General features: G+C 47.1%; 1 protein-coding gene across 1 annotated transcript; it reads right to left on the reverse strand.

Annotated features, from left to right (window-relative positions):
- Positions 1–662: 662 nt before the first annotated feature.
- On the reverse strand, positions 663–11,411 carry LOC140429460 (transmembrane emp24 domain-containing protein 7). Its single transcript, XM_072516485.1, has 3 exons — positions 11,076–11,411; positions 8,295–8,540; positions 663–4,293 (listed from the first exon to the last, which is right to left on the reverse strand). Exons 1-3 carry the CDS (start codon positions 11,226–11,228, stop codon positions 4,057–4,059), a joined length of 636 nt encoding a protein of 211 aa, XP_072372586.1. The 5' UTR covers positions 11,229–11,411; the 3' UTR covers positions 663–4,056.
- Positions 11,412–21,423: the final 10,012 nt, after the last annotated feature.

A 21,423-nucleotide genomic window follows, 5' to 3' on the forward strand; every position in this document is an offset into this window, starting at 1 on the left:
AAATGTAGAACAAACATATTTGCAGCAGTTTCCCTTTGCAATACTGTCCTGAAATGTAACCAAACTCGCTACCAGATGAAACAAAATGTAGAACCACCTCAAATAAAAGTGGATCTACGATTTAAATATTAAGATTATGGAATATTAATATATATGTTACCGAGTGCTTGTGACGAAGAGCTCACTTTATAAATGTGTGTCTATTTTGGATTGGAAGAGAGATTCTCCATTGTTTTTTTATGTCAAGCTGGCCCAGGTACCGTATCATCATTGACAGGCAAACAGATGTAATCCTAGGGTGCTTCTTCACTTGGGTTCCTGAGCAGTCAAATAGCAAGAGCATCTGACCACCCACTTTTGAAAGCATCTATCATTATTCTCTAGTCACCGACATCCAGGGAATGGTAGCAGTATTCAAATACCAGTTCACAATCATATGTTTCTGTCTGACTGAAGACATCAGGTCAAAATCTAATCCAAAACGTTAAAACTAAATCTGATACTATATTCCAATGTTATATAATTTTAACTTTCGCATACTGAACATTTTGTGCATGGGCTATTTGAAATGTTTACATTTCTCATCTGGGTACAAGCTAGTTGGTTAGTAAAGAGACAACTATTTTTACTACTTTTGAAATTAGATCAGTTTTGAAAGGAAATAAGTTGACGAAGCAAATCTATTTAATAACCTGCCAGATTTGCACAATATTAAATTGAATACAGTGGAGAACAAAGCAGTTTTCAAATAGAAGTACAAAAATCATGTTGCCATACAAACTATGTTCAAGTGCAATTAATCTTTGCTCTGCCACATCAAAATGTATCCAATTTAAAAGATTTCTCTATATTAAAAAGGAACCCTCCATAAGTACATCAATTAACATTTTAGCGATAGAAATTAACTCATTTTAACCATATACAGATGACTTATGAAAGCAAAAGTTTCTCCAACTTCCTGTACAATAATTTTTCTAAAGATTGATGCTGATGCTTGATCCATGCAAGTAAAGGCAATAAAACAAAACAAAAAGATAATAAACACCAGTTTGACAGACCGAGCGGTGATCGTATTATTGAGATATGATACGAATGGACAAACGACAACAGAATACCAGAAATTATAAACTGCCAATTTGTTTCTTTACTAGTTTAAAACAAGCATACTTCGGTACCAACAAATTTGGGTACGTGTAGTATTATCTTTATTTAAAATGTTGCCAGAAAATTGTATAGAGGTACATTTGATTTGTTTTTTGCTGACTGATTATTGCATGGCAGATACTACACTTATTTTCAAAGGTTATCTGTTATGGAGAATGGTTCAGTGTATCATTCCAAGTACATAATTGTAATTAAAAAGTTACAAGAACGTTGAAAACAGTGCACGTGTTTTGTAGGATTTATTCTCCTTGACCGAAGGGAAGACCTTGAGTTGGGGGTATGGACTATATTAATGTAATTGTAGTATTGTCCAAGCAAATGACGAGTTAATAAATTATAACAAATCCATTATCCAACACAATTACTCTGAATTTATGCATCAACAGAAGACATCCTACTTCCATCCCCATGACACTGTCTGAGTGTGCTGCTGCCTGAGCTTATTTGCTCCCGAAACCCTCATCATCCACGCCTTTGTTACCTCTAGACTTCACTATATCAATGTTGTCCTGGGTGGCCTTCCATCTTCCATAACTCCACTGGTTGGATGCTAACATGCAGAAACCGGTTGACCCTCCACCCATCCTCAGCAATGCTTAGATTTTAAAACTCTCATCCTAATCCATGGCCTCAACCCTCCCCATATATGTAATCTTGAGCCCTACAACCCTCAGATATCTGGACTTCAATTCTGGCATCTTGAGCAACCGAGATTGAATCACTGCACCATTTGCAGCCTTGATTTCAGCTGCCAAACTTCGAAGCTCAGGAAATTCCTCCCCCCACTACATCCTTTAAGACAGTGCTGAAAATCTACCTTGTCCAAGCTTATGGTCATCTACCCTAATATCTTTGCGGTGACTCGGTGTGAAATTTTATTTGACAACGCTCTTGTGAAGTTTTCCAACAAAGGCACTATATATAAATATAAGTTTGCTGTAGAATTTATTTTTGTCCACGATTTTCAATAAACGCTTGCCCTGAGATGTGACTCCCCGCTGCTGGCATATATCCACACACAATAACATATATTACTTCTATGTGTATCCAATATTTTTCAGAACTGAAATCAGATGCACAATTTATCATTTTTTATTGTCCAATTTAACAGACCTTGTATTTTACATTTCCTGATAACCTTACCAAAGCAGGTTTACATTTCAATGCCTGAAAACTGAATGAAACTGAATGAATAGGATCCATTAGTGGTTTAAGCTACAAGACATGATATAAACACAAAATGCACAATATGTATCCATACAATGTCTTGTATTTCAATAATTTATGCATTTGTAACAAAGCCTGTGTTTGCATTCATACAAAATAAAATTAAGCACTCATTGTTTCAGAATTTACAGTGCAATGTGAACATTTTTAATTAAATGAAACAAACTAGTTTTAAACACAAGAACTTATTCTTAAGTACACATTTTAAAGTTACTATACTATTATTAGAAGTACTGATCAGGCTTGTAATTCTAGCAGATGTACTGCCATAACAGATCTTATAGTTGAGAAGTCAGCTTGCAGGATTTACACTATACAACAGGCATCCATTAGTGTACAAATCATTCAAACTGAGTACTAAAAACTGTGCAAGGCCAAACTTACGATTACTTAAGTGGGCAATTAATGTTAAATATAGGGGAATTTCTGGGGGGGAACAAATCATTAGCTGGACAGCATTAAAGCTACAAGTCTTAAACACAAAAGATCAACACAATGAAAATAGAACCCCAATTGTTTTCTGATTGAAATGGTTACCACTGACCTGCCAACAAAATTTGGAGTTTGTGAAACAGTGTCAATGCATTTATTTTTAACATCTGTTGATTACATTTAAAAAACAGATTTCTGCCCTTTCATTACAGAAACCAACAAGTTTTATAAAGGTTTAAACCCCAAGTAAAATATATCAGTTTCGCTCAGCCAATGTGAAAACATGCCATGGATAATTTGTTATCCCCATTACACTTCGAAGCAGAAAGAAATTTACACCCTGGCATATACAATAACCCCAAATTCCTCTTTTAATCCTCACTGGTTTGATTTACTCAACGCTCGGTAATTTCAAACAAGAAATAATGTATGCAAAACAAATAAGGTTTCACAAAACCAAAAAGACCAGAAAGTTTATTATAAAACAATATCTTGCCTTGAAAAGCACATTTTTCTAGGTTACCAACCTTTTAAAATAGTTGTTCCACTGTAATCATAAATGTATTAGAAAACCTTAAACTAAAGGGGTATTTAAAACAGGCAAAACATTTACACGATGTAACCTGGCTAAATTTATTCGGAAATACTGTCATGTTTGCACATCCAATGGAAAAGGTACAAAAATTGCTCCTGAATGCAAATAACTGTATGCTTAAGAATTGCCACAATATTTCTATTGTTACATCACTTTAACAAACCAAAATACAACATATGCCAATTCAGTGTGATTACTGCTGCTGCTTGTTCAAGAGAGGTCTCAAAACACCAGGATGCCTAACAAACTAATCAGTGAGTCAGGTTCATTGGGCTTTTAATTATTTTTGATGTCTTGAAAATACCCCAAGAACCATATTTTCATTGCTATGATTGCAAGGGATAAGATATACACTCATTGTTGTGTTTCAAAAGATGTGTGAACTAACAATCATTTAACCAAGAAAAATTAATTACCAATGGCTTTGCCCCCTAGTGGACAGAGTCCATAATGCAGATATTTGTTAGGCATCCAGTTCTAATAAAATTACAGTATCTCAATCTTTGAATATCTGATCTGCTGAATAGTTCAATAAGGATTTTAATCTTAACAGCTTTCCTGGACCTAATCTTCAAACAAACAAGTCACTGAACTGAAAACTATTAGGTACTGCTTAGACCTTGTGCCATGGCTACTCGTTATGAACCAACCCGTGTAGAAGTGGTTCTTTTGTCTGAGAAGAAACTCCGGAGGAGAACCACCTGGCCAAGACTCACAACCAACAAGATAAGAGCTTCTCCTATGGACCAAAAGGCAACCCTCGAGTTGAGGTCTTCAGCACGACTTCGGCCTTGTGCCTCCCTTAAACGGAAATGAGTTTGGTAATCGATCACAGACTTCATGGCTTCGTGCATTGTGACACAAGCTGACTCCATCTGTTTTTAAAAAAAGCAGGAAAGCATAAACAAATATAACAGAGATTGCAGAGCTTGGAAGTGCAAAGGGTCTTGGTGTCCTAGCTCATGAATCACAAAAGGATAGTATGCAGGCCAGCAATTAGGAAAGCCAATAGAATGCTATTATTTATTGATTACAAAAGTAGGAAGATTATGATTCAGTGGTATAAGGCATTGGTGAGATCACATCTCGAATATTGCGTACAGCAGTAATGGGCAACATAGGACAGTGGGCCCTCAAATCGGGCTTGTTCACCATACCCCATAAATAAGATGAAATACATTTAATATACGCCGAATAGTTCATAACCAGTTATAGAAAATGCTTAATCAGTCATGTATTAATCGAACTATCAGCGTCAAATGGTAAAAACAAAAGATATATTTACATTTTGGACATAGAGGGAGTGCTCTCACAGTCATTGTGTGCAATCAGCATGCACCTCACTTCACTTGGGTATCACTTTTAGTCGTCTGGTGTGAAATAAACTACATGGATGGAAATCAGCAGAATACGGCAACCCTGTGCATGGGCAACGGTCAACAAAATATCTTGTGGGCCACACTCAGAGCCAAAACAGGCCACAGGTTGCCCACCACTGAGTATAGCATTGGTTTCCTTATTTAACAAAAGATGTACATGCATTAGAAACAGTTCAGAGAAGGTTTACTAGAATATTACGAGACAGGGTGGGTTGTCAAATTTAGAAAGGTTGGAGAGGTTAGTTTGTATCCACTAGAGTTTAGGAGAATAAGAGGCGACATGATCAAATTCATCAAGATCCTGCCTGAGGGGTATTGGCAGGGTTGATGTGGAGAGGATGTTATCTCTTGTCGGAGAACCTGGAACTAGGAATTGGAATATCACGGTTTAAAAATAAGGGGTCACTCATTTAAGACAGATGAGGAGAATTGTTTTCTCTGGGACCACGAATCTTTGGAATTCTCTTCCACAAAAGGCAGTGGAAACAGAATCTTTGACTATTTTTAAGACAGAGCTAGATAGATTCTTGATTAACAAGGTGCTGAGGCAGAACAGGCTCAACAGGTTGAGTGGCCTACTCCTGCTCCTAATTCATGTTTGTAGGACCTATGCTAGCAAGCAAGATTACTTTTAATGCTTAATGACTTAAGTTTTGCACACATTACAGTTATTGCATGCAAAATCACTAATTGTCGAGGAAATGCTTTTTAAAAAATAAATTTAGAGTACCCAATTCATTTTTTCCAATTAAGGGGCAATTTAGCGTGGTCAATCCATCTACCCTACACATCTTTGGGTTGTGGGGGATGAAACCCACGCAAACACGGGGAGAATGTGCAGACTCCGCACGGACAGTGACCCAGAGCCGCGATCATACCTGAGACCTCGGCGGCGTGAGGCAGCAGTGCTAACCACTGCACCACCGTGCTGCCCCTAGGAAATGCTTTTAAGATGCTTGGGAGAATAAGGTTAAAAACATGTCTATTTTCGCAAGCCAAGAACTTAATTACTTTTGAAAATTTAACTGAACTGAAAATATTGCCAAATAAACAAATTCAAAGGATCACATGCTTATTGGTGAGATAATTCAAAATGTTCCAAAGCAGTTTTATTTTGAAACTACAAAGAACACAAGGGCCCGCACATTTAATAGGTTAGGAGCAAAGAGTATTGAGCAACATGGGAGTTTTAGCTTAATGGCTTATGTTTTGTGAATTGGGCAGAAAAAAAACAAGGAGATGGGGGGTGTTTACAGGTAGACTTTCTGGACCTGGAGGAAACACTCCTGTTCCTCTTGGCCTACAAGCAGCGCTCTTTAGCTCAACATCCTTCAGTGTGATTTAGACAAGTTGTGCGAGTGGGCAAATGAATGGCAGATGCAGTATAATTTGGTTAAATGCGAGGTTATCCACTTTTGTAGCAAAAAACAAGGCAGCAGATTATCTGAATGGCCATAAATTAGGATAGTGGAACAGGCAACGAGACCTGGGTGTCCTCGCAGGTAAGTATGCAGGTGCAGCAGGCAGCAAAGGCGGCAAATGGTATGCCGGCCTTCATTGCAAGAGGATTTGAGTACAGGAGCAGTGATGTCTTGCAGCAATTATACAGGGGCTTGGGGAGGCCACGCTTGGAACAGTGTATGCAGTTTTGGTCTCCTTATCCGAGGAAGGATGTTCTAGCTACAGAGGGAAAACAGCGAAGGTTTACCAGACTGATTCGTGGGATGGCAGGACTCGTACAAGGAGAGATTGAATCGATTAGGATTGTATTCACTGAAGTTCAGAAGAATGGGGGGGGGGGGGGGATCTCATATAAACGTACAAAATTCTAACAGGACTGGACAGGGTAGATGCAGAAAGGATGTTCCCAATGGTGGGTATGTCCAGATCCAAGGATCACAGTCTGAGGATACGGGGTAGATTAGAAGAATTTTCTTCACTCAGAAAGGTCAGCCTGTAGAATTTATTACCACGGCACAGCAGCACAATGGTTAGCACTGTGGCTTCACAGCGCCAGGGACCCGGGTTCGATTCCCGGCTTAGGTCACTGTCTGTGCAGAGTCGGCACATTCACCACGTGTCTGTGTGGGTTTCCTCTGGTTTCTCCGTTTTCCTCCCATGAGTCCCGAAACACATGCTTGGTGAATTAGACATTCTGATAGAGCGGGTGTCGGTGTTAACACCATTGTGCGAAAAACACGGATTTGAGTCATGGGGGATAGATGGCACGCATAGAAAGTGGAGAGAAGAGGGCTGGTTTCGGTGAGGGATTTTGTACCTGGAAGAAGGGTTTGCCAGTTTTGAGGAACTGGAGGAGAGGGTAGAGCTCCCGAGAGGAAGTGAGTTTAGGTACCTGCAGGTAAGGAACTTTGCACGGAAAGTTTGTAAAGAGTTGCCGAGGTACACCCTGTTGGAGTGACTGCCGATTCCAGAGGTGGAAGGGGAGGGCACGATCGGAGACATATACGGGTGGCTGGGTGAGCAGGGAGGCGAGCAGGTGGTGTAGATTAAGGAGAAGTGGAAACCGAGAGGAGAGATAAACTGGGGAGTATGGAGTGAGGCACTATGAAGGGTAAATGCGACCACCTAGTGCGCAAGGATGAGCCTGATACAGTTTAAGGTGGTACACAGGGTACATATGACTCAGGCAAGAATGAATGGGTTTTTCCAGGGAGTGACAGACGAGTGTGCGAAGTGTGGGTGAGGACAAGCGAGTTCATATATTCTGGGTCTGTGAAACGTTGGGGAGATTTTGGGCGTGAGTGTTTGCGGCGCTAACAAGAATAGTGGGGGGTGAAGGTTGAGTCAGGCCCATCGATGACGATACTCGGGATATTGGAGAAGCCGGAGCTGATAGAAGGGGTGGGCTGGGGGCGATGTTGTAGCCTTCGCCTCTCTGATTGCCCGGCAAAGAATTCTGCTGGAGTGGCGGTCAGCAACGCTACCGAGGGTGGCAGCTTGTTTGGGGTCCTGTATGACTTTCTTTGATTGGTTGGAAAAGATTAAGTACAAATGAAGGGGTTCAGCGGAGGGCTTTGAGGCAAGGTAGGATGTTCGTGGCCATGTTTGAGGAGCTGTTGGTTGCGGGTTGAAAAAACGAAAAATGTGCACAAACTGTATAGTTGTGTGTTGGGGAGTTTGTTCCCCAAATTGTTTATGTTTTGTAACCTTTTATATACGTTTGGAATAAAATACATTCTATAAAAAAAAAGGCCAAAATTAGTATTGCTCGTTATGGAATGTTACATGCGAGGATGATGCATGAGTTATCTAACTTGATTTTAAAATTATTGCACTTGCATTTTGTAGTACGAGGTTGGCTGTCAAATCAAAATTTATTTTCATCACTAATAGTTAAATTTGGCAGTATTTTTGAACTTTATAACAGGTCAAATTGAAAGCAAATATGTGTGTTGCTAAATCTTAAAGACCATTACTCTACATTCCACCTGAAATGGAATCTATTAAAAATTTGCATGAATCCTATGCTCTGGTACCTGAGTCAGTGCCGAGACTCTGCTTTCATTGGGAAACAAAGGAGGGTCGTCTCCAACCTGGAAATCGAAATACACGGTTTTGTGTGTGAAGGTGGAAAACTCGTTGCTGAAACAGAACTTATAAGTTCCATTTTTAGCAGCTGTGAAGGTGAAACTGTCGTACTGTTTTTTCATCTCTTTGTACAAAACTGCACCATCAGCATCTTCCAACCGACAGTCCACATCATAATGACCACCCGTAATGACCTGTTAAACATACAAGAGTTTAAACAATTTACGATCTACAATATTCACATGTTTTAAACTAACAAAAAAAGTAAACACAAAATGCATCAAATTTTCACCTAAAAGAACTACAAAGAAAAGGTTTCACCAACTCATAGATCTCACTACCAGAACACATTTTTTTGTTGAGTCAGAAAATGATGGAAATATTCAGCAGGACAACCAGCATCCATCTGTGGAGAGGTAAACAGTGTTAATCCTTCTGATGGCACTAAAACATTAACTCTGCTTTTCTCCCTACAGACACTGCTTGACCGGAATGTTGCTAGCATTTTCTGTTTTAATTCTTAGATTTTCTGCACCAAGTGTTTTGCTTTTGTTTCAGTTAAATCAGGTTCGTGAGAGGAAGTTAGGGACCCATTCAATGCAAATACAAAATATATGTTTCAAGACAAATGATCCAATCTTGGCGGTATATGAAATTAAACATGAATTTTTGTACAATTACATTTTTCTTTGCATGCCACATTCTATACATTGTGCAAAATGTATTATACCAATGTGAAAAACCGTACGTGATTGCACTAATATTAGGTAACAATGTCAAATACAACATGTAATACACAAGTACAAATTATTGTAATGGGCTGTTAAGACTGAAAATTTATGAATTATGGTAAGTTTGAGCAATGGATCCATTGCACTTAATTAGGAATTGGATTTAGACATCCCAATATTTTTCAAGTATAATGTTTTCCTAATACAAAAATCATGTGTGCAGATCAATCTCATGCTTTATTGATAGTTTTCAGAAAATCTGCCTTATCTACAAGATGATCATATTAGGCTCTCAACTCCAGCTCTGTAAGAAAGTGTTGAATGTTGCACAAATCCATAGCATGCAGCTATAATCATGTTCCTTTACTTTTAGACTATTTACAGCATTGTCACATCATCAGCATCAGCTCAAAATGTGATTTTAAAAGCTATTCAATTCAACCACTGGTATCAAAATAAAATACCAAGCATTCAAAATTACACAAAGCATAGCTGAAAGGTTCATGAAAAGTAACTGATAAAAACGGAAATAAACTATCAGCAGTGGGTGTCTCAATGACATTATGGAAAAAGGGACAATGCAGATCACCACCACATTGGAAGCATCCCACCTCAAACAAGCCCTTCTTGTTCGGATAGAATTTTATTCCCAATTTTCTGTAAATTAACAAGGTTAACTATTGTCTAATTGCGTCCCCCACAATTAAGTTCTCTTGGAGATCAGAAACTACTTAATTTGAACTGATATGACTCTGATAACACAATAGTTAAAAGCAATAGCAATACACTATACTTGATTTCAGAAATGCAATTTTCCTATTAGATGCATCCAAGTGCTGTAGATTTGACCCTCCTTGTACAACAGCTTCTTCTCAGTGCTGCCAAGAACAAATAAGCCCCACATCGCAATTCACACATTTGACTGAGGAGCAGGAACAATTAGTATTTATGTAGTATTGTTAACATAGTAAAATGTCCTAAGCAGCATTATAAATAAAATGTGATTATGAACCTCATAGGGAGATATTAGCAAAGATGATCAGACGTCAGTTTTCAGGAGCATCTTAAAGCAGGAAAGAGGCAGACCGGTTTGGGGAGGAAATTTGAGAACTTAGGGCCCTGGCAGCTGAAGGCATAGCCACAAAAGGTGGAATGATTAAAACATAGAGAACAGAACAGCACAGAACAGGTCCTTCGGCCCTCGATGTTGTGCCGAGCCTTGTCCGAAACCATGATCAAGCTATCCCACTCCCTGTCATTCTGGTGTGCTCCATGTGCTTATCCAATAACCTCTTGAAAGTTCCTAAAGTGTCCGACTCCACTATCACAGCATTAGGATGTTCAGAATTCGAGAAGCAGACACCTTTAAGGTTTGTGGAGCTGGAGATGATTACAGGTGGTGGCCGCAGAATCACAAGATCATGGAGGTATTTGAAAACAAGGATAATGATTTTAAAATTGAAGCATTGCTTAACCAGGAGTCAATGTAGGTCAGTAAGCTTAGGGTGATGGGTAAACAGGACTTGTCAGAGTACAAGCAGCAGATCTTTGTTAGATGACCTGATGTTCAGATGATGGAACAGGAGAGGTTATGATTGCAGTGCAATAGTCCAGTTTGGAGGTAACCAAGGCATAGATGAGGATTCAGCAGCAGACAAGCTTAAGGCAGAAGCAGAGTCAGCCAGTGCTACAGAAATGGAAGCAGGTGCTTAAGTGATGGTGCAGGTGTGATTACAAGATCAACTCTGGTTCAAATGTCACCCGAGGTGGCAAATAATCAAATGCTCAGATATCAGTGGCACAAGAGCAGACACTTGCACTGTACCAGTTCCAGCAACTGTCACTATTACAATGAATACTGATGTGAAATACGTGTCAAATGTTCATAGTGCATCCAGACACCACCTCCCCCCACCCTCCAAACACCTCGACTGCCCCCTTCCCCCACTCTATCCATCACATCCCCTTACCTCCACTACTCTCCCTCCAGGGCCTTACCTGGAACTCCAGTGTGCATTTGGTGCCTTGCACGATGTCCTCGTAGAAACATTGCTTGGCGTTGTCGGGTAACTCGAAGGTGAGCTCGGAGCCGCGGACGAGCGGCACCAGGAGCTGGGCCCACAGCAGCTGCAGCAACAGCCTGGCCCACATGTCGGCTCGGACTGGTCTTGCCTGCGGGGGGGTGTGGGAGGGAGGGAGTAGCGAGCCGGGCGGTGGGGGTGACTCGGGGAGCGGAGGCCGCCACCGACGCTCTCGGCAGACGGATGAGAAAGGTAAACCGGTGACTGCGGCTCGAGGTGCCCAAACTCCCGGATGTTGAGGCACAGGAACCAGACGTGGCAGCGCGGTTCTACCCGGATGTGTGACCTCTCACCCGCCCCCGAAAAGAAACAGCGCGCCGCCGCAGTCCTGCCCTCCCTCCAGCAGTCAGGGTGGGACAGAGGCAGCGGTGTGAATGTCAACCACACTGATGTTAACATTAGCTCATTTTGAAAAGTTGACATTTGGAAAGATAAACATACTTATTATATTTGTGAGAGTTTGAAATAAATAAATAAGAGACAAAGAATCCAGGGAAGGGATAGCAGAGACAATACTGCTCTTATTTAATAATTCATAAGAAAATGTATTTGTAATTCCTGTGTTTAAGGGTGTTAGAACATCTCCAGGAAATTATAGACCAGTGAGACAATATGGGTGGTTGGAAAAATAAACGAATCTCGCCCAAAAGACAACAGAAGGACAACTAGAGAACGCATAATAATGAACATTTTTGACTGACCAACTTTACTGAATTTTTTGAGGCATTAACACGAGACCGTGGAGGCATGGTAATGCAGTGGATGAAATTTGTCTGGATTTTCAAAAGGCCTCCGAAAAGATGCCCCATAGTAGACTAATAAAAAAGGTCAGAGAATGTGGAATCGGGTCAAGTGGCAGAACAAATTGTTAGCTCGCTACAAGACAGAAAACAGTAATTGGGAGTAAAAGGTATTTATTCATAAAAGTAGGAAGTGGCAGACTACAAGGATGAGTGCTGGGACCACTGCTGCTCGTAATTTACATTAACCAAATGGTATTTGGAATAAAACAAATCTTAATTTCAAATTGATGCCAAATTGTGGAGGTGAGTAAGTACTGGAGAGGACCGCATCAGATTACAAGAAGATATCAATAAACTTGCAGAATGGTTAAATAATTGACAAATAAAGTTCAAAACATAAATGTGAGGTGGTATATTTTGTAGGAAGAATAGGGAAGTCACTTAATACTTGGAAGGTACTAATCTGGGTGGGTGAGAGGTACAAAAGAATCTCATGTACAAATATGCCAATCACTAAAAGTTGGGCACGATTCTCAGACCTTGAGAGCAAAGAGGCTGGTAAATAGCAGGAGAGGCTGAAAATAACCGCTTCAGGAGTCAAACAGTTTGCGGTGCGACTGGCCCGCTCCTGTAGACGTGATATGCCTTCAATAAGCACACGACGAGTGATGAATGTAACAGGCTTTAATACACTAAACAGCTGGCCTCTGGTCCCGAACTGGGGCAGAGGCGGAGACTAGCCACCTTTATACATGAGCCCGAGGGGAGGAGCCACAGGCGGAGCCAGCCAGGTCAAGCCCAGGCATGTAGAACACAACACAATGCAACACAGTGGTTTACCACATTCACCCCTTGTTTAAAAAAATAATCTGGCGGAGGTGAAGTGGTCTTAAAGGTCAAGTCTGTAGGGGGCCTTGAGCTTCTGCCGTGATCGCCTCAGTACCGGCTGTGGTGTGGGCACCGGTGTCGAGACCTGCGCGTCCGGGACCATGTTGTCCTCTTCTTCACCCAGTTGTTGAGTTGGTGAAGGGGGGGGGCGGTGTATGGGCGGAGGTGGTGGTAATGGCCGCCTGTGGGCCTGCGGGTGCTAGTTTGTGAGGTAGATGGGCAGGGGTGGGGAAAGACGGTGTCGAGTCGGGGGTGATGGAGATGGTCGCTGGGGAGCCTGCTCGTGCCAAATCCCGAAGGGAGACTGTGTCCTGTCGCCCGTTCTGGTGTGCCACGTAGGCATATTGTGGATTGGCATGGAGGAGCAGGACTTTCTCAATGAGGGGGTCAGATTTATGGCCCCTCGCATGCTTCCTGAGGAGGACGGACCCTGGGACTGCCAGCCAGGACAGGAGCAAAACCCCGGAGGTGGATCTCCTGGGGAAAGCAAACATACGCTCGTGAGGAGTCTCGTTCGTGGCTATACAAAGGAGCGACCGGATGGAGTGGACCTCCTGCCAGCGGGAGACTTGGAGGCTGCTAGACCGTAGGGCCAGGAGAACGGCCTTCCTGATCATCGCGTTCTCCCTCTACCTGTTTGTTTCCCTGGGGGTTATAGCTAGTCGTCCTGCTGGAGGCGATGACCAACTCGTCGCTCATGAAGGAGGATCCCCGATCACTATGGATGTAGGCAGGGAACCCGAACAGGGTGAAAAGACTGTGCAGGGCCTTGAGGACGGTGGCAGAGGTCATGTCAGGGCACGGGATGGCGAAGGGGAATCTTGAGTACTCATCAACAATGTTGAGGAAGTACACGTTACGGTCAGTGGAGCAGAGCGGCCCTTTGAAGTCGATGCTGAGGCGCTCAAAGTGGCGAGAGGCCTTTACCAGGTCTGCTCTATCTGGCCAATAGAAGTGCGGTTTGCACTCTGCGCAGACCTGGCACTCCCTGGTCACGGTCCTGACCTCCTCAATGGAGTGAGGCAGGTTGCGAGCCTTGATGAAGTGAAAAAAATGGGTGACCCCCGTAATGTACCATCAATTACCACAAGACGAGAATGGTGAAACAATTGAGGCTTTATTGCACAAGATGTTGTGCTTCCTGCAGCTGGAACCAGAATGGGAGGAGCACAGGAGAGCATACACATCGCCTGCTGGGAGGAGCCAGCAGGCTGGGATTTACTGTGGTACCTATAAAACAGTGGCAGCACCGTAATACATGCATTGTGTTACCAGTGGTGTTTACCACATTCACCCCCTGTTAAAAACAAGTCCGGCAGGGGTGAAGAAAACATTACAGATTGAGTCTGTCGGGGGCTCTGACCCTCTGCTGCGATCGCCTCAGTCCTGGTGGTGATGTGGGCGGCGATGTGGTCACCTGCGACTCCGGGAGCGTGTTGTCCTCTCCTTCGTCACCCCCTAGTGGATCCAGTGAGGGGACGGATACTGCTGGGGTGGCGGCTGCGGTGAGGTGCGCTGGTGGGAGGGTGGGTGGCGCAGGGGTGAACGAGGTAACCGGGGGGTGGGGGAGCGGTATCAAGGTCGGGGGTCGGGAGTTGTGGGTGGGGACCCAGCGGGTGCCAGGTCCCGGAGGGAGGTTGTGTCCTGTCGCCCGTCGGGGTGTACCACGTAGGCGTACTGTGGGTTTGCATGTAGGAGGTAGACTTTTTCAACCAAGGGATCCGATTTATGGCTCCGCACATGCTTCCAGAGGAGGACGGGTCCAGGAACTGTCAGCCATGTTGGGAGCGAGACCCCGGAGGTGGACTTCCTAGGGAAGGCAAACACACGTTTGTGAGTGGTCTCATTAGTAGCGGTGCACAGGAGCGACAGGATGGAGTGGAACGCGTCGGGGAGGACCTCCTGCCAGCGGGAGACCGGGAGATTCCTCGACCGAAGGGCCAGCAGGATGGCCTTCCAGACCATCCCGTTCTCCCACTCCACCTGCCCGTTTCCCCGGGGGTTGTAGCTGGTCATCCTGCTCGAGGCAATGCCCTTGCTGAGCAGGAACTGACGCAGCTCATCACTCATGAAAGAGGATCCCTGATTGCTATGGATATAGGTGGGGAAACCGAACAGGGTGAAGATGCTGTGCAGGGCCTTGATGACCGTAGCAGAAGTCATGTCGGGGCATGGGATGGCGAAAGGGAACCGGGAGTACTCATCAATTACGTTGAGGAAGTACACGTTGCCGTCGGTGGAGGGGAGGGCCCTTTGAAGTCCATGCTGAGGCGCTCAAAGAGGCGGGAGCCTTCACCAGGTGCGCTCTATCTGGCCGGTAGAAGTGCGGCTTGCACTCTGCGCAGACTTGGCAGTCTCTGGTTACGGTCCTGACCTCCTCAATGGAGTAGGGCAGGTTGCAGGCTGTGATAAACCACTGTATTAGGTGATGTGAGGTAGGACCTGTACAACAGGTACGACGGTAGTCCCTGCCTGCTGGCGCCGCCCAGTAGGCGGAGTATAAATATGTGTGCCTCCGTGGAGCAGCCATTTCGCCAGCTGCTGTGGGAGGCCACACATCTTAGAGCAATAAAGCCTCAGTTGTGTCCAATTGATCGTGCATCAATTTATTGCTCTAAGATTTTCAGAAGATGGACCTCCGTATCAAGCCGGATCGCCTGCAGCTGGATCCGCAATCATGCGATGCCAAAAAGGACTTTCAGCAATGGCTAACTTGTTTCGAGGCGTACATCAACTCGGTGCGAAGCCCTGTTCTGGAGGCTCAGAAAATACAGATACTGTACTCGAGGTTGAGCTCCACTGTCTTTCTACTGATCCAGGACGCGCCAAACTACGCCGAAGCAATGACGCTACTCAAAGAAAATTACGCCCAGAAGACGAACACGCTCTTCGCCAGGCACGTACTCGCCACTCGCTCTTAACTCCCTGGTGAGTCCATAGAAGACTTCTGGAGGCCCCTAATCTTGCTAGTCCGGGACTATGACTGTCAGGCCGTTATGGCCACGGAACATTCAAACCTCCTTATGCGGGACGCTTTTGTTATGGGGGTCGGGTCGGACCTCATACAGCAGCGACTTCTAGACGGAGCCACGCTCGATCTCACGGAGACAAATAAGCTAGCGCTCTTGACGGTCGCCTCACGCAATATCCAGGCCAACACCCCCAGCCGCGCGGCCCACCCCTCCTAAGCATCGCGGATCCTACAGACGGCAGCCCCAGCGAGGGACTTACCCAGCCAATACGCCTGCGCCACGCGCCAGCCAGCGAACCCCCAGGGTCCCCGATGTTACTTTTGCGGCCAGCAGAAACACCCCCGCCAACGCTGCCAGGCCCGCGCTGCCCTTTGTAAGGCTTGCGGTAAGAAGGGGCACTTCGCCGCGGTGTGCCAGGCCCACGCAGTCGCTATTGCCCCCACCCCCCTCGTTTACGGACAATGGACGCCGCCATCTTCACCTCCCCAGACCACGTGCGGTCAGTGGGCACCGCCATCTTCTCCCCCTCAGACCATGCGCAGCCAGTGGGCGCCGCAATCTTCTCCCCCTCAGACCAAGCGCGGCCAGTGGGTGCCACCATCTTCCCCTCCACACAACACGTGCGGCCCATGGGCGCCGCCATTTTGTCCTCCCCAAGATCTTCAGGCGCCGCCATCTTATCTCCCCCACGGCACATGGGCACCATCAGCGTTCCAGGACCCCTGTCCCCCAGCGCCCCATCATCCGACACCAGCGACGACCAACCACGACGCGCCTCAGTGACCATCGACCAGTCTCGTCCGCACAACCTGGCTACCGCATCGACCAGCGTTAAAATCGATGGACACGTGACCTCTTGCCTGCTTGTCTCCGGGAGCACCGAAAGCTTCATACACCCAGATACGGTAAGGCGCTGTTCCCTCGCGGTACACCCCACCAATCAAAGAATCTTCCTGGCCTCCGGATCCCATTCCGTGGCGATCCGGGGGTACAGTGCGGTCACACTCACGGTCCAGGGCATAGAATTCAGCGACTTCCTCCTCTACGTCCTCCCTAATCTCTGCCCTGCCCTACTACTCGGCCTGAACCTCTAGAGTCTAACCCTGAAATTCGGCGGGCCCCTACCACCCCTTACTGTGTGCGGCCTCGCGACCATAAAGGTCGATCCACCTTCCCTCTTCGCAAATCTAACCCCGGATTGCAAACCTGTCGCCACCAGGAGCAGACGGCACAGCACCCAGGACAGGACCTTCATCAGGTCCGAGGTCCAGCGGCTGCCTCGGGAAGGCATCATTGAGGCCAGCAACGGTCCCTGGAGAGCTCAAGTGGTAGTAGTTAAAACTGGGAAGAAACACAGAATGGTCGTGGACTACAGCTAAACCATTAATTAGTACACGCAGCTCGACGTGTACCCCCTCCCACGCATATCTGGAGTGAAATTCTCCATCCCGCCCCGTCACATTTCTGCCCCGACCGGCCGGCGGGAGTCTCCGTTACACCGGCCGGTCAATGGGGTTTCCCATTGTGGGGCAGCCCCACGCCGTCGGGAAACCCCCGGGCGCCGGCAAAACGGAGACTCCCGCCGGCGGAGAATGACGCCCCTGATTTGGTCAATCAGATTGCACAGTACCGGGTCTTCTCAACAGTAGACCTCAAATCCGCCTACCACCAGCTCCCCATCCATAATGCGGACTGTCCATACACTGCCTTCGAGGCAGACGGTCGTCTCTATCACTTCCTCAGGGTTCCCTTCGGCGTCACCAACGGGGTCTCGGTCTTCCAAAGGGAGATGGACCGAATGGTCAACCGGTACAGTTTGCGGGCCACCTTTCCGTACCTAGACAACGTCACCATCTGCGGCCATGATCAGCAGGACCACGATGCCAACCTTGCCAAATATCTCCACACCGTCACTCTCCTAAACCTCACGTTCAACATGGAGAAGTGCGTGTTCAGCACGAACCGCTTAGCCATCCTCAGCTATGTGGTCCAGAACGCAGTTCTGGGGCCCGATCCCGACCGCATGCGTCCCCTCATGGAGCTCCCCCTCCCCCACTGCCCTCAAACGCTGCCTGGGGTTCTTTTCATACTACGCCCAGTGGGTCCCAAACTATGCGGATAAGGCCTGCCCACTCATACAGTCCACCCATTTTCCCCTGACGGCCGAGGCTCAACAGGCCTTCGCCTGTATCAGAGCTGATATCGCCAAGGCTGGGATGCACGCAGTAGACGAGACGCTGCCTTTTCAAGTAGAGAGCGACGCATCAGACGTCGCCCTAGCCGCCACCCTCAATCAAGCAGGCAGACCCATGGCATTCTTTTCCCGCACCTTTTACGCCTCAGAAATTCAGCATTCATCCGTCAAAAAAGGGGCCCAAGTTATCGTTGAAGCTGTGCGGCATTGGAGGCATTACCTGGCCGGCAGGAGATTCACTCTCCTCACTGACCAACGGTCGGTAGCCTTCATGTTCAATAACACATGCGGGGCAAGATCAAGAATGATAAGATCTTGAGGTGGAGGATCGAGCTCTCCACCTACAATTACGAGATTTTGTATCGCCTCGGCAAGCTCAACGAACACCAGACGCCCTATCCCGAGGTACATGTGCCAGCGCACAAGTAGACTGACTTTGGGCCCTGCACGACAGCCTTTGTCACCCGGGAGTCACACGGTTGTACCATTTTATAAAGGCCTGCAATCTGCTCTACTCCGTCGAGGAAGTACGGACAATCACCAGGGACAGCCAGGTCTGTGCGGAGTGCAAGTCACACTTCTACCAGGCGGACCATGCGCGCCTGGTGAAGGCCTCCTGCCCCTTTGAGCCCCTCAGCGTGGATTTCAAAGGGTCCTTCCCCTCCACCGACCGTAACACGTTTTCTCTCAGTGTGGTCGATGAGTACTCCAGATTCCCCTTCGCCATCCCATGCCCCGACATGTCATCTGCTACCATCATCAAAGCCCTCAACACAATCGTCACTTTGTTCGGTTTCCCCGCCTACATCCACAGTGACAGGGTATCCTCATTTATGAGTGATGAGCTGCTTCAGTTCCTGCTCAGCAGGGGTATCGCCTCCAGCAGGACGACAAGTTATAACCCCTGGGAAACGGACAGGTAGAGAGGGAGAATGGGACAGTATGGAGGGCCGTCCAACTGGCCCTACGGTTCAGGAATCTCCCGGCCTCCCTCTGGCAGGAGGTCCTCCCTGATGCACTGCACTCCATTCAGTCACTACTGTACACCGCCATTAACAACACACCCCATGAACGTCTCTTTGCCTTCCCCAGGACCTGTCGCTCCCGACTTGGCTCGCAGATCCAGGACCCGTCCTTCTCCATAGGCACGTCCGAATCCACAAGGCGGACCCATTGGTGGAGAGGGGGCAGTTGCTCCATGCGAACCCTCAGTATGCCGACGTGGCGTACCCCGACGGCCGCCACGATACTGTCTCCCTCGGACCTGGCACCAGCAGGTTCCCCACACACACCCCCCTCCGGCCCGGCACCACCCTCCCTCCCCCGGCACTCCCAGCAGCAACCCCCCCCAGTACCATCCGTCTTCCCACTGCCCATGCCCAAGGATGAAGAGGATTTCGGCATGCTCCCGGAGTCACCGAAGATCAGACCAACATCGGCATCGCCGCCACCACTGTGTCACTCCCAGCGGCACATCAAGGCCCAGGACCGGTTGAATCTCTAACTGGTCCACTGGACTTCAAAAGACATTTTTTTTCTCACAAAAATTGTACATTTAAAATTCAGTTGTATATAATTCTCCACCACCCCCACCGGACTCAATTTTAACAGGGGGTGAATGTGGTCAACCACTGTTGCACCTATATTAGGTGATGTATGGTAGTCCCTGCCTGCTGGCTCCGCCCAGTACGTGGAGTATAAATATGTGTGTCCTCCGTGCAGCAGCCATTTCGCCAGCTGCTGTGGGAGGCCACACATCGTAGAGCAATAAAGCCTCAGTTGTATTCAACTCTTGCCTTTGTCCAATTGATCATGCATCACAGGCCTTGACAAAATGGAAGAACCGGGTGGCAGAGGTCATTGTGGAGAACCATGAGACGAGAATGGTGAAACAATCGAGGCTTTATTGCACAAGATGTTGTGCCTCCTGCAGCTGGAACCAGAATGGGAGCAGCGCAGGAGAGCATACACTTTTATACGTCGCCTGCTGGGAGGAGTCAGCAGGCTGGGATTTACTGTGGTACCTGTAATACAGTGGCAGTACCTTAATACATGCAATGTGTTACCAGTGGTGTTTACCACACCCTGGGTGACAGAGGTCATTGTGGAGGGCCTGGAGTCAGTCTACCTGTGCGCTGGCACATGCACTGCGGGATAGGGTAAGTGGGGGCTCATTGAGCTTCCAAGGTCGATACAAGATATCGTAGTTGTAGGTGGAGAGCTTGATCCTCCACCTCAGTACCTTGTCATTCTTGATCTTGCCCCGCTGTGTGTTATTGAACATGAAGGCAACCGACCATTGGTCAGTGAGGAGAGTGAATCGTCTGCCAGCCAGGGAATGCCTCCAATGTCGCACAGCTTCTACAATGGCTTGGGCTTCCTTTTCGATGGAGGAGTGTTGAATTTCGGAGGCATGGAGGATACGGGAGACGAAAGCCACGGGCCTGCCCGCCTGGTTGAGGGTAGCGGCCAGAGCAAAGTCCGACGCATCGCTCTCCACTTGGAATGGGATGGACTCGTCCACAGCATGCATCGCGGCTTTGGCAATATCTGCCTTGATGCAATTGAAGGCCAGTCGGGCCTCGGCCATCAGGGAAAAATGGTGGATTTGATAAGTGGGCGGGCGTTATCCGCATAATTGGGGACCCACTGGGCATAGTACGAAAAGAACCCCAGGCATCTCTTCAGGGCCTTGGGGCAGTGGGGGAGGGGGAGTTCCAGGAGGGGGCGCATGTGGTCGGGGTCGGGCCCTAGGACTCCGTGTTCCACGATGTAGCTGAGGATGGCTAGGTGGGTAGTGCGGAAAACGCATTTTTCTTTATTATAGGTAAGATTCAGGAGTTTAGCGATGTGGAGGAAGTGCCGGAGGTTTTCGTCATGGTCCTGCTGGTCATGGCCACAGATGGTGACATTGTCTAAGTACGGGAAAGTGGCCCGCAGCCCGTACTGGTCAACCATTCGTTCCATTTCTCTTTGGAAGACCGAGACCCCTTTGGTGACGCCGAAGGGGACCCTGAGGAAGTGGTAGAGGCAGCCATCGGCCTCGAAGGCAGTGTATTGGTGGTCCTCCGGGCGGATAGGGAGCTGGTGGTACGCGGACTTCAGGTCAACTGTGTAGAAGACTCGATACTGCGCAATCTGGTTGACCATGTCAGATATACGGGGGAGGGAGTACGCATCGAGCTGCATGTACTGGTTGATGATCTGACTGTAATCGATGACCATCCTGTGCTTCTCCCCAGTCTTGACGACCACCACTTGGGCTCTCCAGGGGCTGGTACTAGCCTCAATGATCCCCTCTCGCAGGAGTCGCTGGACCTCCGACCTGATCAAGGCCCTGTCCCGGGGACTGTATCGTCTGCTCCTGGTAGCGACGGGCTTACAGTCCGGGGTGAGGTTTGTGAAGAGCGAGGGTGGGTCAACCTTAAGGGTCGCGAGACTGAGGCTTCCGGTTACGGCGATGTGGAG

Source organism: Scyliorhinus torazame, chromosome 9 (genome assembly GCF_047496885.1).
Source record: "Scyliorhinus torazame isolate Kashiwa2021f chromosome 9, sScyTor2.1, whole genome shotgun sequence".
NCBI classification, from domain to species: Eukaryota; Metazoa; Chordata; class Chondrichthyes; order Carcharhiniformes; family Scyliorhinidae; genus Scyliorhinus; species Scyliorhinus torazame.